The following is a 17,448-nucleotide window of genomic DNA, read 5'->3' as shown; positions in this document are numbered from 1 at the left end:
TCTTCCCTCCCTTGTTGGATCATGAGCTGCTCAATTTTATCTGCCCCGTTTTGTTTACGTTTGTATGGCTTCCATGGTGATCCATTGTCAACTGAAGCTCGCTCAGTTGGGACTGAAGGGACGTCTCCACTGGTCAAGTGTCAGCCTCGAAAGCAGGAGGCCCCGAGTTCAGATCCCCAGTGCCCACATAAGATGCAGGACACTGCAGAACAGACAATGTCGGGGGGTTGGGGGAGCATCTCTAACTGAGGAAATACATCGCCAGTTGTGTGGGCACTGGTCTCAGGAGACAGTAACTACAAATGGGTGCATGGTTTCCCTCTGGGGGATAGCAGCATTCTAGACTTTGACAGCAGGGAGGGTCACACAGTTCTGCAAACTTTCTGCGCTTTTACATTCCAGTTAAATTTAGGGAACCTAAGGAGAGCAGATTATACTTTGTTGAGAGGATTTTGTTTTCCCCAAAAAGCAGAGAGGACCTTTTTTCTTCAAAAACCAAAGAAGACAAAGGTCCCATATCTTTGGAAAAGAGCAGAGGAGCAAGCCACCAACAGGCTGCGACTCGAGAAGAATCTAAAGGTCGCACTGTGGTGAGGAGAGATGAGGCCTGTGCAACTTGTGAGATGTGGGAAAGAATGGGCTGTGCCTGGGTGAACCTAAACCAGCACCACAGGGTAAAATGCCAACTCTGAAGCTCAAAGTGGGGCAAAAACAAAACAAAACAAAACAAAATTCTGAAATGTCAGGAGGGGAGCGCTTTGGGTTAATGTTCCTTAAGAATGAATTTATTTACTTTGTGTGTGTGTGTGTGTGTGTGTGTGTGTGTGAGAGAGAGAGAGAGAGAGAGAGAGAGTAGTGCTTACAAAGGCCAAGAGAGTATTAGATCCCCTGGAGCTGAACTTACAAGCAGTTAAAACTATTTAAAAATAAATGTATGACTTCTGAATGAGAAGAGAAGAGAAACTGAATTGGCAAAGGGCTGGAAAGGAGGGAGAAAGGAAACACAGCCGATTGGGAAGACAGCTCAAGGGGAGGAGTGTTCGCTGTGCTAGAGTAAGATCCTGAGTTGGATCCTCAGCCGTCAAATGAAAAGCTTGGCATGGTTCTGTGTATCTGTGGCCCTGGTGCCGGAGGCGGGACAGGCAGATGGTGGAACTCACTGGCCCCAGTGTCGGGGGCGGGACAGGCAGATGGAGCTCACTGGCTCCAGAGTCGGGGGCGGGACAGGCAGATGGTGGAGCTCACTGGCCCCAGTGTCGGGGGCGGGACAGGCAGATAGTGGAGCTCACTGGCCCCAGTGTCGGGGGCGGGACAGGCAGATAGTGGAGCTCACTGGCCCCAGTGTCGGGGGCGGGACAGGCAGATAGTGGAGCTCACTGGCCCCAGTGTCGGGGGCGGGACAGGCAGATGGAGCTCACTGGCTCCAGAGTCGGGGGCGGGACAGGCAGATGGTGGAGCTCACTGGCCCCAGTGTCGGGGGCGGGACAGGCAGATAGTGGAGCTCACTGGCCCCAGTGTCGGGGGCGGGACAGGCAGATGGTGGAGCTCACTGGCCCCAGTGTCGGGGGCGGGACAGGCAGATGGTGGAGCTCACTGGCCAGCCAATCTAGTCAGGCTGGTAAGCTTCAGGTTCAGGGAGACCAGACCAGTCTCTTCTCAAAAAAGAAGGTGGAGAGCAACTGAGGAAGGCACCCCAAGGTTGACCTCTGGCCTCCACACACGAGCAAATGAACCCACAAGATGCTTGGATACACATGCATACACTGTGCAAACATGCACGGACTGCACAAACCCCCCCCCACACACACACACAATTTTGAAAAGCAAAAGAATGGCAACATCTTACGTTGATTCTCTGTACTTTAAACAATGTAAATGTTCATTTATATTTTACTCTCTATATATACTCCAAATGCAATAAAGAAGTTTAAAAAATAATCATGTATCTATATTTCCAACAATAGATCCTACCAAAAGCCTATAAAAAGCCATGTAGTTGATAAAAAAAAAAAAAGAGGAAGTAATTCTATCTTCATTGATTAAAGTGAGATGTCATCCGGAATTTGGAATAAAATGCCGTGCTATAAAGACCGGTTATGAGCCAGGAGTGGCTCCCACCCACGAGCCCAGTACTTGAGATGCTGAGGCAGGAAGGCAGCCATGAGCTTAGGTTCAACCTGGTGTATGTACTGGGTTCCAGCGTGCTCCAGACTTCAGAGAGAGAGCCCAAGTCACATAACAACAAACCCACAAAGAAACAAGAAACCAAACAAGTATGCTTCTATCTTCTCTCTCTCTCTCTCTGTATGTATGTATGTGTATGTATGTATGTATGTATGTTTGTATGTGTGTACATTATGTATGTGCTTCTGTATATGTATGTATGTATGTTTGTATGTGTGTGTACATTATGTGTGTGCTTATGTATATGTATGTATGTGTGTGCATGTATGTATGTATGTTTGAATGTGTGTATGTGTGTGTACATTATGTATGTATGTGTATGTGTGTGTATGTATGTGTATATGCATGTGTATGTTTGTATATGTGTATATATGTGTTTGTGTATGTGTGTATGCAGGTACATGAAAGTCAAGAAGAGTATTTTGACAGCGATGTTTCTCCATAATACGCTTTTTCTATAATCATTACTTTTTCTTTCATATTCTTCCTTATTGTTTATTCTAAGGGATGACTTTTATGATAGCATGTTAAGAAAATATGACTTTATAACAAGATTGCAAAACCATTTTCTTTGTGAGGAATAGACACTCTCCTACCCCCACGGGCAGGGACAATCTCTAGTGGTGCAAAGGACTTGTCAGGGATGAGTCAGTGGCAAATGTTCTGAGGATGCTGAAGGAAGGCCCTCGGCTGACGGCTGATGTGTCTCTTCAGCATAAGGGGGAGAATGACACCATTCTCTCTCGGCGTTCCTAGGTGTGAATTAAACATCCTTCTGTGGAGCCAACGCTGTAACTGCCAGACATCTACGGGGCTACCAGCATCATCCCGCCTCCACTTGTGAAGGAACCGTGTGCTGTGGGAGCCAGAGGAGCCTGTGAGCCTGTGATGGACCTCATTCATAAATGGAGGGCATGCCCCTGCCTCCAGCACGCCTACCTGATGAGTGGCTGCAATACCTCGTGTGGATCCAGACATGGATGCGACCTTACATGAAGCTGTAGCCAGGGTGAACACAGGAGGGACCATGCTTCACACACGGGATTGCCTGGCTGTGTGGGCATGGTGAGAGCTCTCATGGAGTCTGGGAATTGCCGCTAGCTTGCCCTTTACACGTGTGGATTTCAAAATAAGAGTTCATAAAAGTAAAAAAAAAAGTTTAATTTGCATTCATGTGTGCACTGTGTGTGTGTGTGTGTGTGTGTGTGTGTGAGTGTGTGTGTGTGATACCCATGGAGGCCAGAAGAGAGTGTCATGTTCCCTGAAGCTGTTGTAACCTGACTGACAGCTATCAGCTAGGGAATCAAAGCCTGAGCTTCTGGAAGAGCAGTGAGCACCTCTAACCACTGCACCACCTCTCCAGTGAGCACCTCTAACCACTGCGCCACCTCTCCAGTGAGCACCTCTAACCACTGCGCCACCTCTCCAGTGAGCACCTCTAACCACTGCGCCACCTCTCCAGTGAGCACCTCTAACCACTGCGCCACCTCTCCAGTGAGCACCTCTAACCACTGCGCCACCTCTCCAGTGAGCACCTCTAACCACTGCGCCACCTCTCCAGTGAGCACCTCTAACCACTGCACCACCTCTCCAGTGAGCACCTCTAACCACTGCGCCACCTCTCCAGTGAGCACCTCTAACCACTGCGCCACCTCTCCAGTGAGCACCTCTAACCACTGCGCCACCTCCCCAGTGAGCACCTCTAACCACTGCGCCACCTCTCCAGTGAGCACCTCTAACCACTGCGCCACCTCTCCAGTGAGCACCTCTAACCACTGCGCCACCTCTCCAGTGAGCACCTCTAACCACTGCGCCACCTCTCCAGTGAGCACCTCTAACCACTGCGCCACCTCTCCAGTGAGCACCTCTAACCACTGCGCCACCTCTCCAGTGAGCACCTCTAACCACTGCGCCACCTCTCCAGTGAGCACCTCTAACCACTGCGCCACCTCTCCAGTGAGCATCTCTAACCACTGCGCCACCTCTCCAGTGAGCATCTCTAACCACTGCGCCACCTCTCCAGTGAGCATCTCTAACCACTGCGCCACCTCTCCAGTGAGCACCTCTAACCACTGCACCACCTCTCCAGTGAGCACCTCTAACCACTGGGCCACCTCTCCGGTCCCCAAAGTTGATTTTTAGTAAGTGAAAAATTTATTAGTTAAAATTACTTTTTGGGTGTGAGCAACCCCTTCTTAGATATTTGGAGGTTTCAGATTGTACCAAAATATATTTATTTTAAAGGTAGAAAGAGGGGTGGAAAGGAACACGAACACACACACACACACACACACACACACACACAACTGAACATATGAAGTGGGAATGGAGAGTCTTAATAAAGTGGTGCAGAAGGCATCTGCATGTGTGTGTGTGGGTGTGTGGGTGTGTGTGCGCGCATGTGTATGCATCGACTTCTCTTGGCATGTAACAACGGCACGTGTCACAATCCCAGTTTAAAAGTCATATAAAGTCTAACAAAACCACAAATAGACAAAACCACAAATAATTCAGAGGGGGCAAAGTCTACCTAAATAGCTAACAAGATGACAAAAGGAAGTGAATCATGGTCTAATGACTGCAAGTTATGATACCCAGGTTTCAGAAATGTAGATCTGGGTGTGATTCACATGAGTCCTTGACCTCCCTTTGGGATTAGCTGCAGTGAAGGCAGAAGACGTGGATGAATCACTCTTAGAGAAACGGAGAGGCCGCATGGCAGGTATCTGACAAAGCACCGCTAAGCACCGGGCAAGCTGGGTCGTCTTAACCCCCCAGCTTTCTCCTGAACACCCCGTATGTACCCTTCCCAGAGCTCTCTTACACTGAACACTCTCCCGAACAGTTCTTTGGCCCACGTCCTTTGGCAACATCAAAGTCTCCACTCTTGCCAACTTAGGATCCTAATACCCCAAAACCCTCAGAAGCTGCACCCTGCTGTTGTCACACCGCTCTTCTGTAGGCGCTGTTCCCCACGCTCTGGATGAGCTGGCGGTGCCTTCTGTAATCCCACGCATTTTCACAGCCCTCCCTGGCTGCTCCAGCCACTGTGTCGCGGTCCTTACTCCCCACTGTGTTCTCCCGTGTATTCCCAGGATGAAGCCACCTCTACCCATGCCCCACCTCTAAGAGGACAGCCATATGTCTTCTAGGGCATTACTGGAAAACGACCTCTGTCACTGGCTGTCTTTGATCCATAAATTGGGATTTATTGGGGGTTTGCGTTTCTTCTTTGCCTCTATGGGGCCTGTATGCTCCGTAGCATTGTATACGTAACCTGATTTTAGAGTTTATCAGATTGTCTTTACGTATTTACCATCCATCCGTTTCCCTAATAGGCAAGGAGCTCAGAGGAAGAGAACTGTGTCTTCCTCATCTTCATGTTCCCAAGCTGCCCAGACGGTGACTTCTCAATAAATATTTGTTTGTTGAACCAAAGCCAGTTGGCTGGAATCTTATTAAACTTCAAATACAAAGGAGAACAATTCTCCAATATTTAAAGGGCATGAAAATTTAATTATCTGTCCCTTCTCATGGTAAACATTTACAGCATTATTATTACAAGTTTTCCCATTTCCTGAAATTTCTCCACCTAAAGGGAGAAATGATACACATGTCTGCGCATCTGTCCCACACGTCTGCGCATCTGTCCACACACAAGTCCAAAGGTAATTTTAGATCCCTGCTTCTTTAACTGTTAGTCATTAAAATTCCTGTGTTTTACAGCCTCTTTTCATAGGGTTTTTCTCCTCTCTGAGTCATTTGTATCTTTCTCGTATTTTCCATGGCTTTCGAAAAACTTGGCTCGTGCCTCACTTCACTTTAAAATTCAAGGAATGGACAGCAAAGGTCTTTACATATCCCTCCAGAACTTGGGGAGCCAGAGATTCAAATTTCAAGACAAAGGAAGCTGTTTTGTAATTATATCATCAACACAGGTCCTCTGATGAGAAAGATAGAAAACACAGTAAATTTCCATGCTAAGAAGGTCATTCTGACCTGCCTGGACCATCTACGAGTGAAATATAGAATGACCTGTGTGTGAAGGCTCATCAGGGCCTGCTCAGCTTGCCTGCAGTCTTGCAGCCCCTCTGGAAGCCAGCTCTACACTAGGGTGGAGCTGGGAGCTAGCTGGTCAAGCTCACAGGTACCCCTAGGCGAGGATCCTGATGGAGATGCAGCAGCTGCCTCTGCTCCATCTCCCCTAAAATTCACTTTCATGGTGGGTGATTTTATTCTTTTATGAGGATATCTAAGAAGAACCTTCAAAACGTGGGTATTAGTGGGGGACCCTGAAGAGTTGACTCGCTTGGCATGACAGCAAGGCAAGCTCCCCAGGTCACTCCATCGCCCATTTTATTAGATGCAGAGAGCCCTTCCATGGCATTCCAGAACTGTCCGACTTGCATTTCCTTTTCTACGATGTGGTTTTATGTTTGCAAAGATGCAAAAGCGCCCAGTCAGCTGGCTTCGAGGGATAATTGCAGATACCTCTGCATGCTTCGAGGTCCCAAGGGCTTTGAGGGGGTGGGGGTGGGGGACAGTCTCCACAGGCACTTCCAGAGGAAGCATGAAGACTCGTAATCCAGTGACTTTAGTCCTGGGTTACCTCTTGGAGATTTTCCCTTCGGGATGAAGGTGAGAGAAGATGCTGTTTGGCCGCTGTAGCTTGGTGGTTCGGGTAGCTGGGCATCACAAATAGCAAGAAAAGAATGCAAAACAATTCAAAGGTAGCACTGCCTATAAAACAAATAATCAGCCACCTAATGAGGGATCAGTGCACAGCTATTTCCAGATCAGCACATGAAATATCAATGAGCATAATTTTAAAAAAAAATCTAAAACTCAAAAATTGCCAGTTAATTCCAAGAGGACCGTGTTTATATTTGCCCTGCATAGGAATGAGCGGAAACACGGTAACGAGGCATTTGATAAATTTTAGGAGGTAGGAAAATATGCATAACCCACTAATGAGAAAAAGAGACAAAATAAATAACTGCTTTTGACATCGAGATAGAGGAATTTGCAGAGTCTTTGGTACCTTATAAATCTAGATAATAAAATGTGAATACACTGTACATTTTTATAGCCTCTGTCACCAAGATAGCCGACCTCGTGGGAGAGATTTTACTTATTTTAAAGCATTTAATTCGGTGTGATCTCCCTCCACCTTCGGAGGCTCTGCATTTTGAAACAAAGACCAAAGAAGAAGACCTGTGATTCCCTTCTACAGATTTCTCGCCTTAGAGATTTATGGATGTGAACTTCAGAAGGCAGGTCCTCATAAACAGGGGGCAATTCTTCACTGTGGTCCATGACACCCATGGGACTCCATAGGAGCAAGATTGCTGTGGGATGGCACAGTGATTTCTCTGACTGGGAACATCCATGCCAACTAAGCCACTGCTTTGTAGAGTTCTTGTCTTGTGGCTTCCACTGTTGCCTCAACACCTGCCCCACCCCCACCCCCACTGGGTTCTACAGGCCCTCATGAGTGCTTTGATTCTTGAATCCTATGTCGTCCCAACTTCCCAAGTCAGATATGCCAGGGACCCTACACAGCCCTTGAAGAATTAAGACTTGCTGGGGTGAATGGCCAGAGGGGTGGGGGGGAGGGGGGGTGGGGGGGTGGTGGTGGTGTTGTAGCTGGAAAAGGTGTCCCTTATTGCTTACTGCCTCCTGGTGGCCACTAGGGGACAACAAGGGAGCAGGAGGCAGGAGCCTCAGGGGGGAAAAAAAAACAATGATTTTTAAAGCAGGATCATTTGGGGGGTAGGATTCTAGCTGCCAGGTACTTCAGGACCCAGAGGGAAAGAAGAATTAAACCCAGAAACAAAGCTCACCTAGTAACTGGGGACTTTCCAGATTCAGCTGCGGGATACAGCTGACCGGGTGCCTGGTGTAGCAGGAACTGGAAACAGTGTGTGAAGTGCAGGGAGAGGAGACTCAGCATGGGGGAACCTCAAGGACAAACTAAATGGGAAGATGGGAACTCAGCCAGATTAGAGGAGCTAAGGGAACAAGCCCCAGGGGCTGACAGGCATTGCCAGAGCAAAGAGTTGCCCATCAGTGCGCGAGACCCAGGGCTCTCTACCAGTTCCCTCTGAGAGCAAGAAAATACTAAAGCTCTTGACACAATTTTCTGGAAGGTGCTAGCTTAGGCTTCCTATAGTGAGCCTGCTGGATGGCTTCCCTCACCCTCTCTGCCACTCACGAGCAGCAATGGACGAACACAAGCCTTAGAAGAAAGTTCCAGGCCTTGGCAATGTGCTCAATGAATCCTGTCAGATCTTGTTTATAATGTGGCCTGTCACTCTGCTCCACCCATCACCATCCCTGATTTAGGCCACTATCCACACATCCCTAGATTTACCCACTGGGTCTGGGTCTCTAACATGTTTTAAGAGACTCTAGATAAGGTTGCTGTACTGGGACTGCTCTAGATAAGGTTGCTCTACTGAGGATGCTCTAGATAAGGTTGCTCTACCAAGGATGTTCTAGATAGGATTGCTCTACTGAGGATGCTCTAGATAAGGTTGCTCTACTGAGGATGCTCTAGATAGGTTGCTCTACCAAGGATGCTCTAGATAGGGTTGCTCTACTGAGGCTGCTCTAGATAAGGTTGCTCTACTGAGGATGCTCTAGATAGGGTTGCTCTACCAAGGATGTTCTAGATAGGATTGCTCTACTGAGGATGCTCTAGATAAGATTGCTCTACTGAGGATGCTTTAGATAAGGTTGCTCTACCAAGGATGCTCTAGATAGGGTTGCTCTACTGAGGCTGCTCTAGATAAGGTTGCTCTACCAAGGATGCTCTAGATAGGGTTGCTCTACTGAGGCTGCTCTAGATAAAGTTGCTCTACCAAGGATGCTCTAGATAGGGTTGCTCTACTGAGGATGCTCTAGATAAGGTTGCTCTACTGAGGATGCTCTAGATAGGGTTGCTCTACCAAGGATGTTCTAGATAGGATTGCTCTACTGAGGATGCTCTAGATAAGATTGCTCTACTGAGGATGCTCTAGATAAGGTTGCTCTACCAAGGATGCTCTAGATAAGGTTGCTCTGTTGAGGATGCTCTAGATAAGGTTGGAGAGGTGGCAGATAGATCCCATTGTGCTCTCTAAGTGCCCTGGAAACCACCAAAGAAGAGAAGAGGTAACAGGGGAGTATCTAGGGAGTCATGAGTCTATTTGGGGGCTTGAGTTACCTGAGAGAATTCATGTAAAAAAATGAGTCTGGTGCTTTGCCACAGTGTGCTTTTCCCATCAGTGACTAAGAATGTGCTGGGCTGGCTCTCGTTAAAGAGGGGCCCTGACTTATTCACCTGTGTTGATGTCAGGGCCCCCAGGGTTTCTCTGGGATGCAGTGACTCACTGTAGCAATGTGGCCGGCCATAGATGCCTGAAGGATTGTTTTGAGGGAGCTAGAATGTTCCCTTTGGAGAGAGACCAAATGTCAAGCAACACTTCTACCTTCAAAAGCAGAGGCAAAACCAAATGGGGAAACAGGATACAATATCTCAACATAGGTCACAGATAAAGGTGTGTGTGTGTGTGTGTAAATATATGTGTGTGCATGTGTGTATGTGTGTGTGTGTGTGTGTGTGTGTGTGTGTGTGTCTTAAAAACTCAAAATAAGAAAGAGTCTGTTACTACGATGAAACACCCTGAGCAGAAGCCACACAAGGGAGGAAAGGGCTTACGATCTCAGAACACAGTCCATCCTTGGCTGGTACATTGTGGCACATGGCTGTAGTCCCGACCCTTGGGAGATGGAGGTAAAAGGACCTGACTATTTGTGAGCCTACAGAGCAAGGTCAAGCTCAGCCAGAAACAAATGAAGCCCTGCCTAAAAAATCATTTTCCCAATACTAGGGATTGAACCCAGAAAATTCGTGCATGTTAGGAAGGTATTTATCAGAACTGCCTCTTCAGCCACACAGCAATATCTTTTATTACATAATTAATAATTACATGGAGTTCTGCCTGCTGCCTTTCCTCCCGCCCATGGGAAACCATTGCATTCTATGGATTAGTCCCACTGGTCAGACTCGTTAGTGTCTAGGAGGACTTAGCATTGCTGATCCAGACAACCAAAGTTTGCTGGGTGCGAAGGCACAGCACTGAGAATGGACGCGGGTTCTGGATGAAATGGAGTTTACATTTTAACTGGTGGCAGATCAATAAAAGCAAACAATAAAAGCAGAGTGTGTCTGGCAGATACAAGAAAAAGTAAGTCAGGGGGTTAGGGTCTGAGGTAAGGCTGGAAAACGGATCAACATCTGTACTTAGGGTGAGGAAGTAACCCTTAGGCAAGGGCCAGAAGAGGTAAAAGGTGAACCAACCGCAGTGATATTTCAGGGTGCGGGGCGTGTTCCAGGAAGTGCAAGCGTGGAGTCCTGTGGTCTAAGTAACAGGAAGTTATGGAGAGCTTGTGCCGAGCTGGAGGGAGGGATATGAGGGGGGAGGATGGAGGCAGGACCGGAGGTCTGGGTTATACCTATGCAGGGCACCTTTGACCTTGACCCAAGGTGAGGCAGGACCTCGGGAGGATTCTGAGCAGAGGAACTATGGAGTCTAACTTACATTTTAACAGCCTTAGCTCAAGTGAAACCACTTGCTCCTGCCACCCCCTCTCGCTGTTTGTTCTCAAGCTGATCCCAGTGCAGCCTTTTATTATTATTATTATTTCACCCCCTAAGCATGCATTTAGGCTCCAACAGATAAGAAGAAGCTATCGTGTTCCATCACAGGGTCTGCAAGGCACATTAGCTATTCAAGGCTTGGGACAGCTTCTCTCTAAGTGAAAAGTATTGTGGGCTGGGTTAGACAGTGTGAAGGGGATGAACCCAGTGTGGGCACAAAGTCTCGTGCCATGCACAGGGCACACCTTATCTGGGTCGGAAGACCAAATACGCTTGTCTGTAAGAAGAGAACAGAGTACCAGAACTGGGTGGCGCCCAGGCATAGTGACAGAGTTATTAAAATTACAGCCATGGCTGAAGGGCTGAGAGAGAGACAGACATGCCCCTCCTAGGTAGAAGTGGACACCTTGCGATGGAGGGACTCAGCTGGAGCTGAGTTGGCAGATGGAACGGGGTGATCCTTTTTGGTGGAGGGTTCCCCAAAGATAAACTTCACCTGGAAGGTGGCTTGAGAAGGGGCTAAGGATTTGGTGGGTGTCTCTATGCCTTTGTGGGATCGGGGACCTCACGTGGGGCTCATGGCCGTAAGGTTGGTTGTAGGTAAGCAAACATGAGGAGAGACAGGACTCTGACTCCATGTGTTCTGCCCTTTCAGACCCTGCCCTTTCAGAACATATATCACATGTTACAATATATATTTAGATGTTTTTAATCATGTGTGCATTATGTGTGGGTGGGTATGTGCATATGAGTGCACTTGCCCAAGGAGGCCAGAAGAGGGCATCAGATTCCCCCCTGTAGCTGGAGTTAAAGGTGGTTGTGAGCCACTGGGTGCCGGGAACTGAACTCGGGCCCTCTACAAGAGCAGCGAGTGCTCTTAACCACCGAGTCATCTCTCAGCCCCCAAGGGTCGTGTTTTTTTTTAAAATGGATACTTGGGAGAAAGAAACGAGGAGCCGGGAGATGACTATCAATGGAGAGCATCGATTATTATAAAAACATAACTGGTTTTATGACAGGACAGAGAAGTAATCAAGACATAAATTATAGCCTTTGTGTTGTCATAAATGCCAGGCCCCGGGGATTTAGTGAGTAGAGGGCAGGCAGCGTTGTCACCGAGTTGTAATTGGGAGACAGGAAGGAGCACTATTTTTCATGGTAAAATAAAAAGAAAGGAAAGGAGAGGGGTTAAGGGAGAAAATGAAATGCATAGTCTTTGCCAGGCTTGAGTTACAAATGACACCTGCAAATTAAAAAATAAAAAATAAAAAAAAGGAAAGAAAGAAAAAAGAGATGCCAAGTACTTACGTGATGTCAGCATTAGGGTGGAGCCCAAAGACTTCTGGGTTATCCAGGGAAGGCAGAGACTGGATGTACTCAAAATACTGGTCCAGGGTTTTGCACACGGGGATTTTATAGCCGGTATAAAAACAGAACGAGGGCTCAAACATCTTCTCACTGAACCAGACCTGTATGGAGAAAATAAAAGAAAATTGATGAAAAGAACCAAGATTAGAAAGAGGGGGGGGGGGGGTTATTTCCATTTTAATAGGGTTTTCTTTCTTTCTTTACCGTTGGCTCAGAAAGCATCTTAACAAAACTTATCAACGGAATAATTATCACATATAGGAAGAAGAGAGATAATCCACAAAAGAGAGGCTGCACAGAAATAATTAGGCAGGACTCTGGTCGGCACCCAAGATTAGATCCAGCCAAAGTGTGGAGGCAGGGGTAGAAGTGGGCTCGGTGGCTGGGTACTTGCTTGGCATGCTGGAAACCCTGAGCTCAATCCTCTGCACTGACAGAGAAAGTGGTGGAGGGAGTTGGGGGATGGGATATGGCCCAGTTGGTAGAGACCTTGCAGGCATAGAGCCCTGGGTTCTACCTGTATTGCTTAGACCAGGTGTGGCTGTGTATTCCCATAATTCTAGCACTTGGGAGGTAGAGTCAGGAGGGATGGAGGTTCAAGATCATACTAAACTACACAGTGAGTTCAAATCAGCTCACACAGGAGTAATATGGTCTCCTTGGGTCCACCTGCAGGCATGAGGGCCCTGGAGCGTCCTCAGGACCCCAAGGCTCTCCTTAGGGGCTCTGTCTACACAGTTTCACTCACAGATTCTTAGGCACTAACAATACCATAGCCACAGAAATGTCACAGCACCTGCCCCACCCCCACCCCTACCCGGGGCTTCCTTTGTTAATTAAGTTCTGTTCCTTAGCCACGGGAAGCAAATATACCCACTGCCCAACTTCCACTGCTGTTAGCCTGAAGACACCTTTCTCATATGAATTGATTATCTGTAACAAAACAGGGAGAGAACTAATATGCAGCTTGTGCTAACTTTTGAAAAGGTGGGAGGAAGCCGTTGAAGGTCTGGGCTGGTTTGAGGCTGCAACTCCGGGCTGTATCTAACGGTGATTTTCCTAGTAGGGAGGGAAGTTGACAGGGCAGGCTAGAGCAGAGGACACAGGACCACTCCTTACCCATTCAGTCCCCACTGTTCCTGGCAGTATCCCTCCATCGCCATCTGCGGCTCTTTTTAGATCCAGCCATTATTCTGAAATACCGTGTCCTGGTTTTTTTCTATGTGGCTCTGTTTTGCTACTCTATTCAATTCCTGTGCGTATGTGGTACAGAGCTCAGAACCAGAACAGAACGCAAAGGAGAGAGACACGTAGTCCTCTTTGCCTAAGGAGCTTATGACCTGGCAGAGGGACAGGCCAGTTATGAAACAGCCACTCTACTGTGAGGGGCACTGGGGTGACAGCCAGGACATAAAACTAAAGTGCACCGAAGGCTTAGGGCAGCAGGAAAGACAGCCAGGTGGATAGCAGGTAAGGACTTATCAAGGAAGAGAATTTTTTTTTTTTTTTGGAGACAAGTCTGCAAGGAGAGGATTGATTATTGATTGGTTGGTAGATTGATGGATAGGCTTATATTTCTTATTTTATTTATTTATTTATTGAGTCAGGCACACTTGGGAGGTCATGCTAGCAAAATCACAGAATAGTGGATGCCAAAGTATGAGGCAGGGCTGACGGACGCTGTGAATTCTTGAATAAATATCATACGGTGAGGGTGGAGAAGGAAGGGAAAGCGAGGAGGGTCCCATGACAGATGACCAGATGTGGGGTGAAGAGTTGAGTTTAATCTAAGACTAGGGGAGCAATTTCAAGTTATTAAAGAAGATGGTGCTGTGTGTACAGCTATCATGAAGACAAATGAGCTGTTTAGTGGAGTGGGAGGCTTAGGTTGCAGGAACATATCCCAGGAAGGGAGCTTCGGGTCCACAGCACATTTGTTATCTAACAAATGACAGCACCAAGTGGCCAGATGCCACATTTAGGCACAGAAGCAAAACGAGGCTCAGCCCTGTGGTTCCCCACTATTTTATTTATATACGTCCAAATGAATGGATTTGACACACCCAGATCGCTGAGGTGTGCCAGGCGTAGAGAGCATAATAAAATGCAGAATATGGCTCTACACGGAATTGTTCTATTAGTCTCTTTCGGGGGTTACTATGACGAAATACCCTGACCGAAAGCAACTTAGGGAAGAAAAGGGTTGGCTTTGGCTGAAAGTCCCAGAGGGAAAGAGAGTCCACGATGGTGGAGAAGGCATGGTAGCAGGAGCATGAGGCTGGAATGGGCATCAGGAAGCAAACAGAGTGCACTCCATCCATACACAGGAAGCAGAAAGAGGGGGCAGGGAGACAGAGACAGATAACCGGAAGTGGAGCCAGGCTGTAAACCCTCAAAGCCCGCCCCAGTGACGTACTTCCTCCAGCCAAGTTGCATCTTTCTAAAGGTCTCAAAACCAAACAACACCACTTCCTGAGAACCAAGTGTTCAAATCCATGAGCCTGTAGAGACACCCCTCGTTCAGACCATCGCAGAGATTCGGGCACGTGCAAAGGAAAGCAACTGCTACCATCTGGGTGTAGAATTACCAGAGCCCATGAAACCACTGGAACTTCGGCGGGACCTTTAAAAGGTGCAGCTTAGCCTGAGATCTGCGTGACTTGTGCTACTAAGGAGACACCTGGAACAAGTTTGGGCTACACCAAGGAGTAAGCGACAGAATGGAGAATGGAGGAAAGGCCAAGGGAAATAGGGACAGAAGGAAGGAGAAGGTCTCAGAATGGGTGAGGCAGAGAATAGTTTTGAGGGACTAAGGAGAGGTTGTTAGTGGTCAGAGAACTACAGACTCTGAGGTCCCAAGTGGGGAGAGATGCCAATCAGGGGTACAAGCATGGGACAAGAATTGCAGGTAAGAGCTCAGAGGAGCTAAGATCAGGTAGGGGGAAACTATCATCACAGGAGGTTGTCTACTGCACTGGGGTTAGGAAAGGGCTCTGGTTCTTAGGTGGAAAGTATTTAGAGCTCTTCAACAACTTACTGTCTGCTAGTCAGCCAAATGTTCCAGTCACCTGTGCGTAAGGCAAGTTCCCGTAATGCAAAGACCAAATGTGGGAGGTGGCTATGAAGGTAGTGTTCTTGACTTTGAAGTTTTAGATAGTCAATACAGGGGGAGGGGGGAAAGCTGAGATGTATGTTATGCTTTTTAAATAGCTCTGATTTTCAGGATGTGTTCTGATGTCAGTAAAACTCAACCCAATGGATCCTATCTTAGATGTTTAGACACCTCTGTGCTGAGACAGGTGACTAGAACACTGTACCTCTTACATTTTATGTCAGAAGATCTAGGGGGGATTCTTACGAGGCAGGCTGGGCACATAACCCAGAGTTCAGTTCCCAGCATGGGGTAGGGAGCCATGAGTAAGCACGCATTCCGTTCACATTTTACACATTTAAACGTATTGTACAGAGGAGCTGGAGAGGTGGCTCAGTGGTTAGGAGCACTTGATACTCTTCCAGAGGTCCTGAGTTCACTTCCCAGCACCCACACTGAGAGGCTCACAACTGCTACAACTCCAGCCCTGGGGGATCTAGCTGGGTCCAGGGGATCCAGAGTACAACTTCCCCTAACCCAGTTCCAGGGGATCCAATGTTCTCTTCCAGCTCCTTGGTCATGGCGCTCACATGAGCATACACACACACACACACACACACACACACACAGTAAAAGGGAAAATAAGGGATTGGAGATATGGACCAACTGCAAAGAACACTTGATATTTTTGTCCCCAGAATCCATGGCATGGCTCCCAACGGCCTTTAGTGCCAGTCCCTGGGGATCCGACTCCCTCTTTTGACCTCCAAAGGCTCCTACACCGCATGTGTGCCCATGGAGGCTAGAAGAGGGCAGCAGACCCCTTAGGGACAGTTGTGAGCCACCACGTGGGAGCTGGGAAAGAAACCTGGGTCCTCTGCAAGAGCAAAACGTGCTCATAACCACTCAGCTGTCTCTCAATGCCATTATATACACATACTTTTAAAAATAAGAAGTCTTAAAAATCCTCTAAGTTCAGGTACTTTTACAATTATTTTAAAAAAGGCTGCGTACTAAGACATATCTGTTTTCTTTGGCTTTCAGGTGAGGAGGTACATTTCTCACTAAACATAGTTATTATTTTCACACACTGCCATTATCACCTAACTGTCCTTCCTGAGGCTGTGTACATGTACTTAACATATGTCCTTGGAGGTGCATTTCTCCTGGCGAAATACACACAGCTTACTTTGTAGATCCCATTTTACATCCCCTCCTACTCACCCCGCACTTCACTGAACCAATGTTTTCACAGTCTATGCAGCCCATTACGCAGACTGTTTCTTCTGTGTCATGCACCATCAGTGAGTGGTCTTCTTTTTTCTGTCATGGATGCAGAAGCTGCCCCTCAGCACCCCAAACTACGCTATGGATAGTAATGATTCTGAGAACATGTCTGGAGCACATACTCAGGCGCAGGACTCTGGTTTGCAAGGCGGGCAGTCACATCATAGGGCTGAAAGGACAAGGGCTGCTAGCTCGTGCCCCACAGGGCGAGTGACAGGGGCCACCGTGCTGAGTCAGGACACCTCAGTATCTTAGGATGCGCTCAGGCACCATCTCATCCTCCCTCAGAACCCAGGTGGTCAGTCCTCTAGCTTGATAAAGCACAGGCTACTGTGGACTTGCAGTATAGACCCTTCCCAGGAGCTGCCTTCACTAAGGTCATAGGTGGGAGACTGGGGAAAGGATGGGAAACCTAAATGGAGAGGCCCACGTCAGAATCTCGTTCCAGAAAAACCAGTCTGAGTCAGTTGTCTTCACCTCTGACACGCAATGTTACCATGAACCGTTTGGAACTTACACATCTGTGGGCCTTTCCTTGAAATGCTCTGACATCTGTTTTGCTGGATTTCAGCCGCTATCACCAAGTTGGTCTCTGGCCCTATTTAATTTCTGACCACTGGTGTTCCTACTTTTATACATCCTTGCCAATACTTGCTGTTTTCCATGTGCAAGTTAACACAAAAGAGTTAAAACAAACAAACAAACAAACAAAATTCGGGTATCTGGTCCACCTCCAGTTTGCCAAACTATTCCAGCTGTTTGTATGTTTTTGCTGTGATTGGTTTTTCTCTCTCTTTCTTTTTCTTCTCTCCCTTTTTGTGAAAATAGATTCTTTTCTCACACCATATATCCTGATTACAACTTCCCTTCCTCC

The 17,448-nt window shown here is 47.6% G+C and overlaps 1 protein-coding gene across 1 annotated transcript in view; it reads right to left on the bottom strand.

Annotated features, from left to right (window-relative positions):
* The window catches only part of Dnah8 (dynein axonemal heavy chain 8), a 238,386-nt gene that overhangs the window by 23,669 nt on the left and 197,269 nt on the right, over positions 1–17,448 (bottom strand). The window contains exon 84 of the mRNA XM_052164217.1: positions 12,137–12,297. Within this exon, the coding sequence (XP_052020177.1) occupies positions 12,137–12,297 (161 nt within the window). The remainder of the gene's footprint in view (positions 1–12,136; positions 12,298–17,448) is intronic.

The sequence above is a fragment of the Apodemus sylvaticus genome, chromosome 19 (assembly GCF_947179515.1).
Source record: "Apodemus sylvaticus chromosome 19, mApoSyl1.1, whole genome shotgun sequence".
In the NCBI taxonomy this organism is placed as follows: domain Eukaryota; kingdom Metazoa; phylum Chordata; class Mammalia; order Rodentia; family Muridae; genus Apodemus; species Apodemus sylvaticus.
The sequence above is the reverse complement of the archived record's forward strand: the minus strand, read 5'-3'. Positions and strand labels throughout refer to the sequence as shown.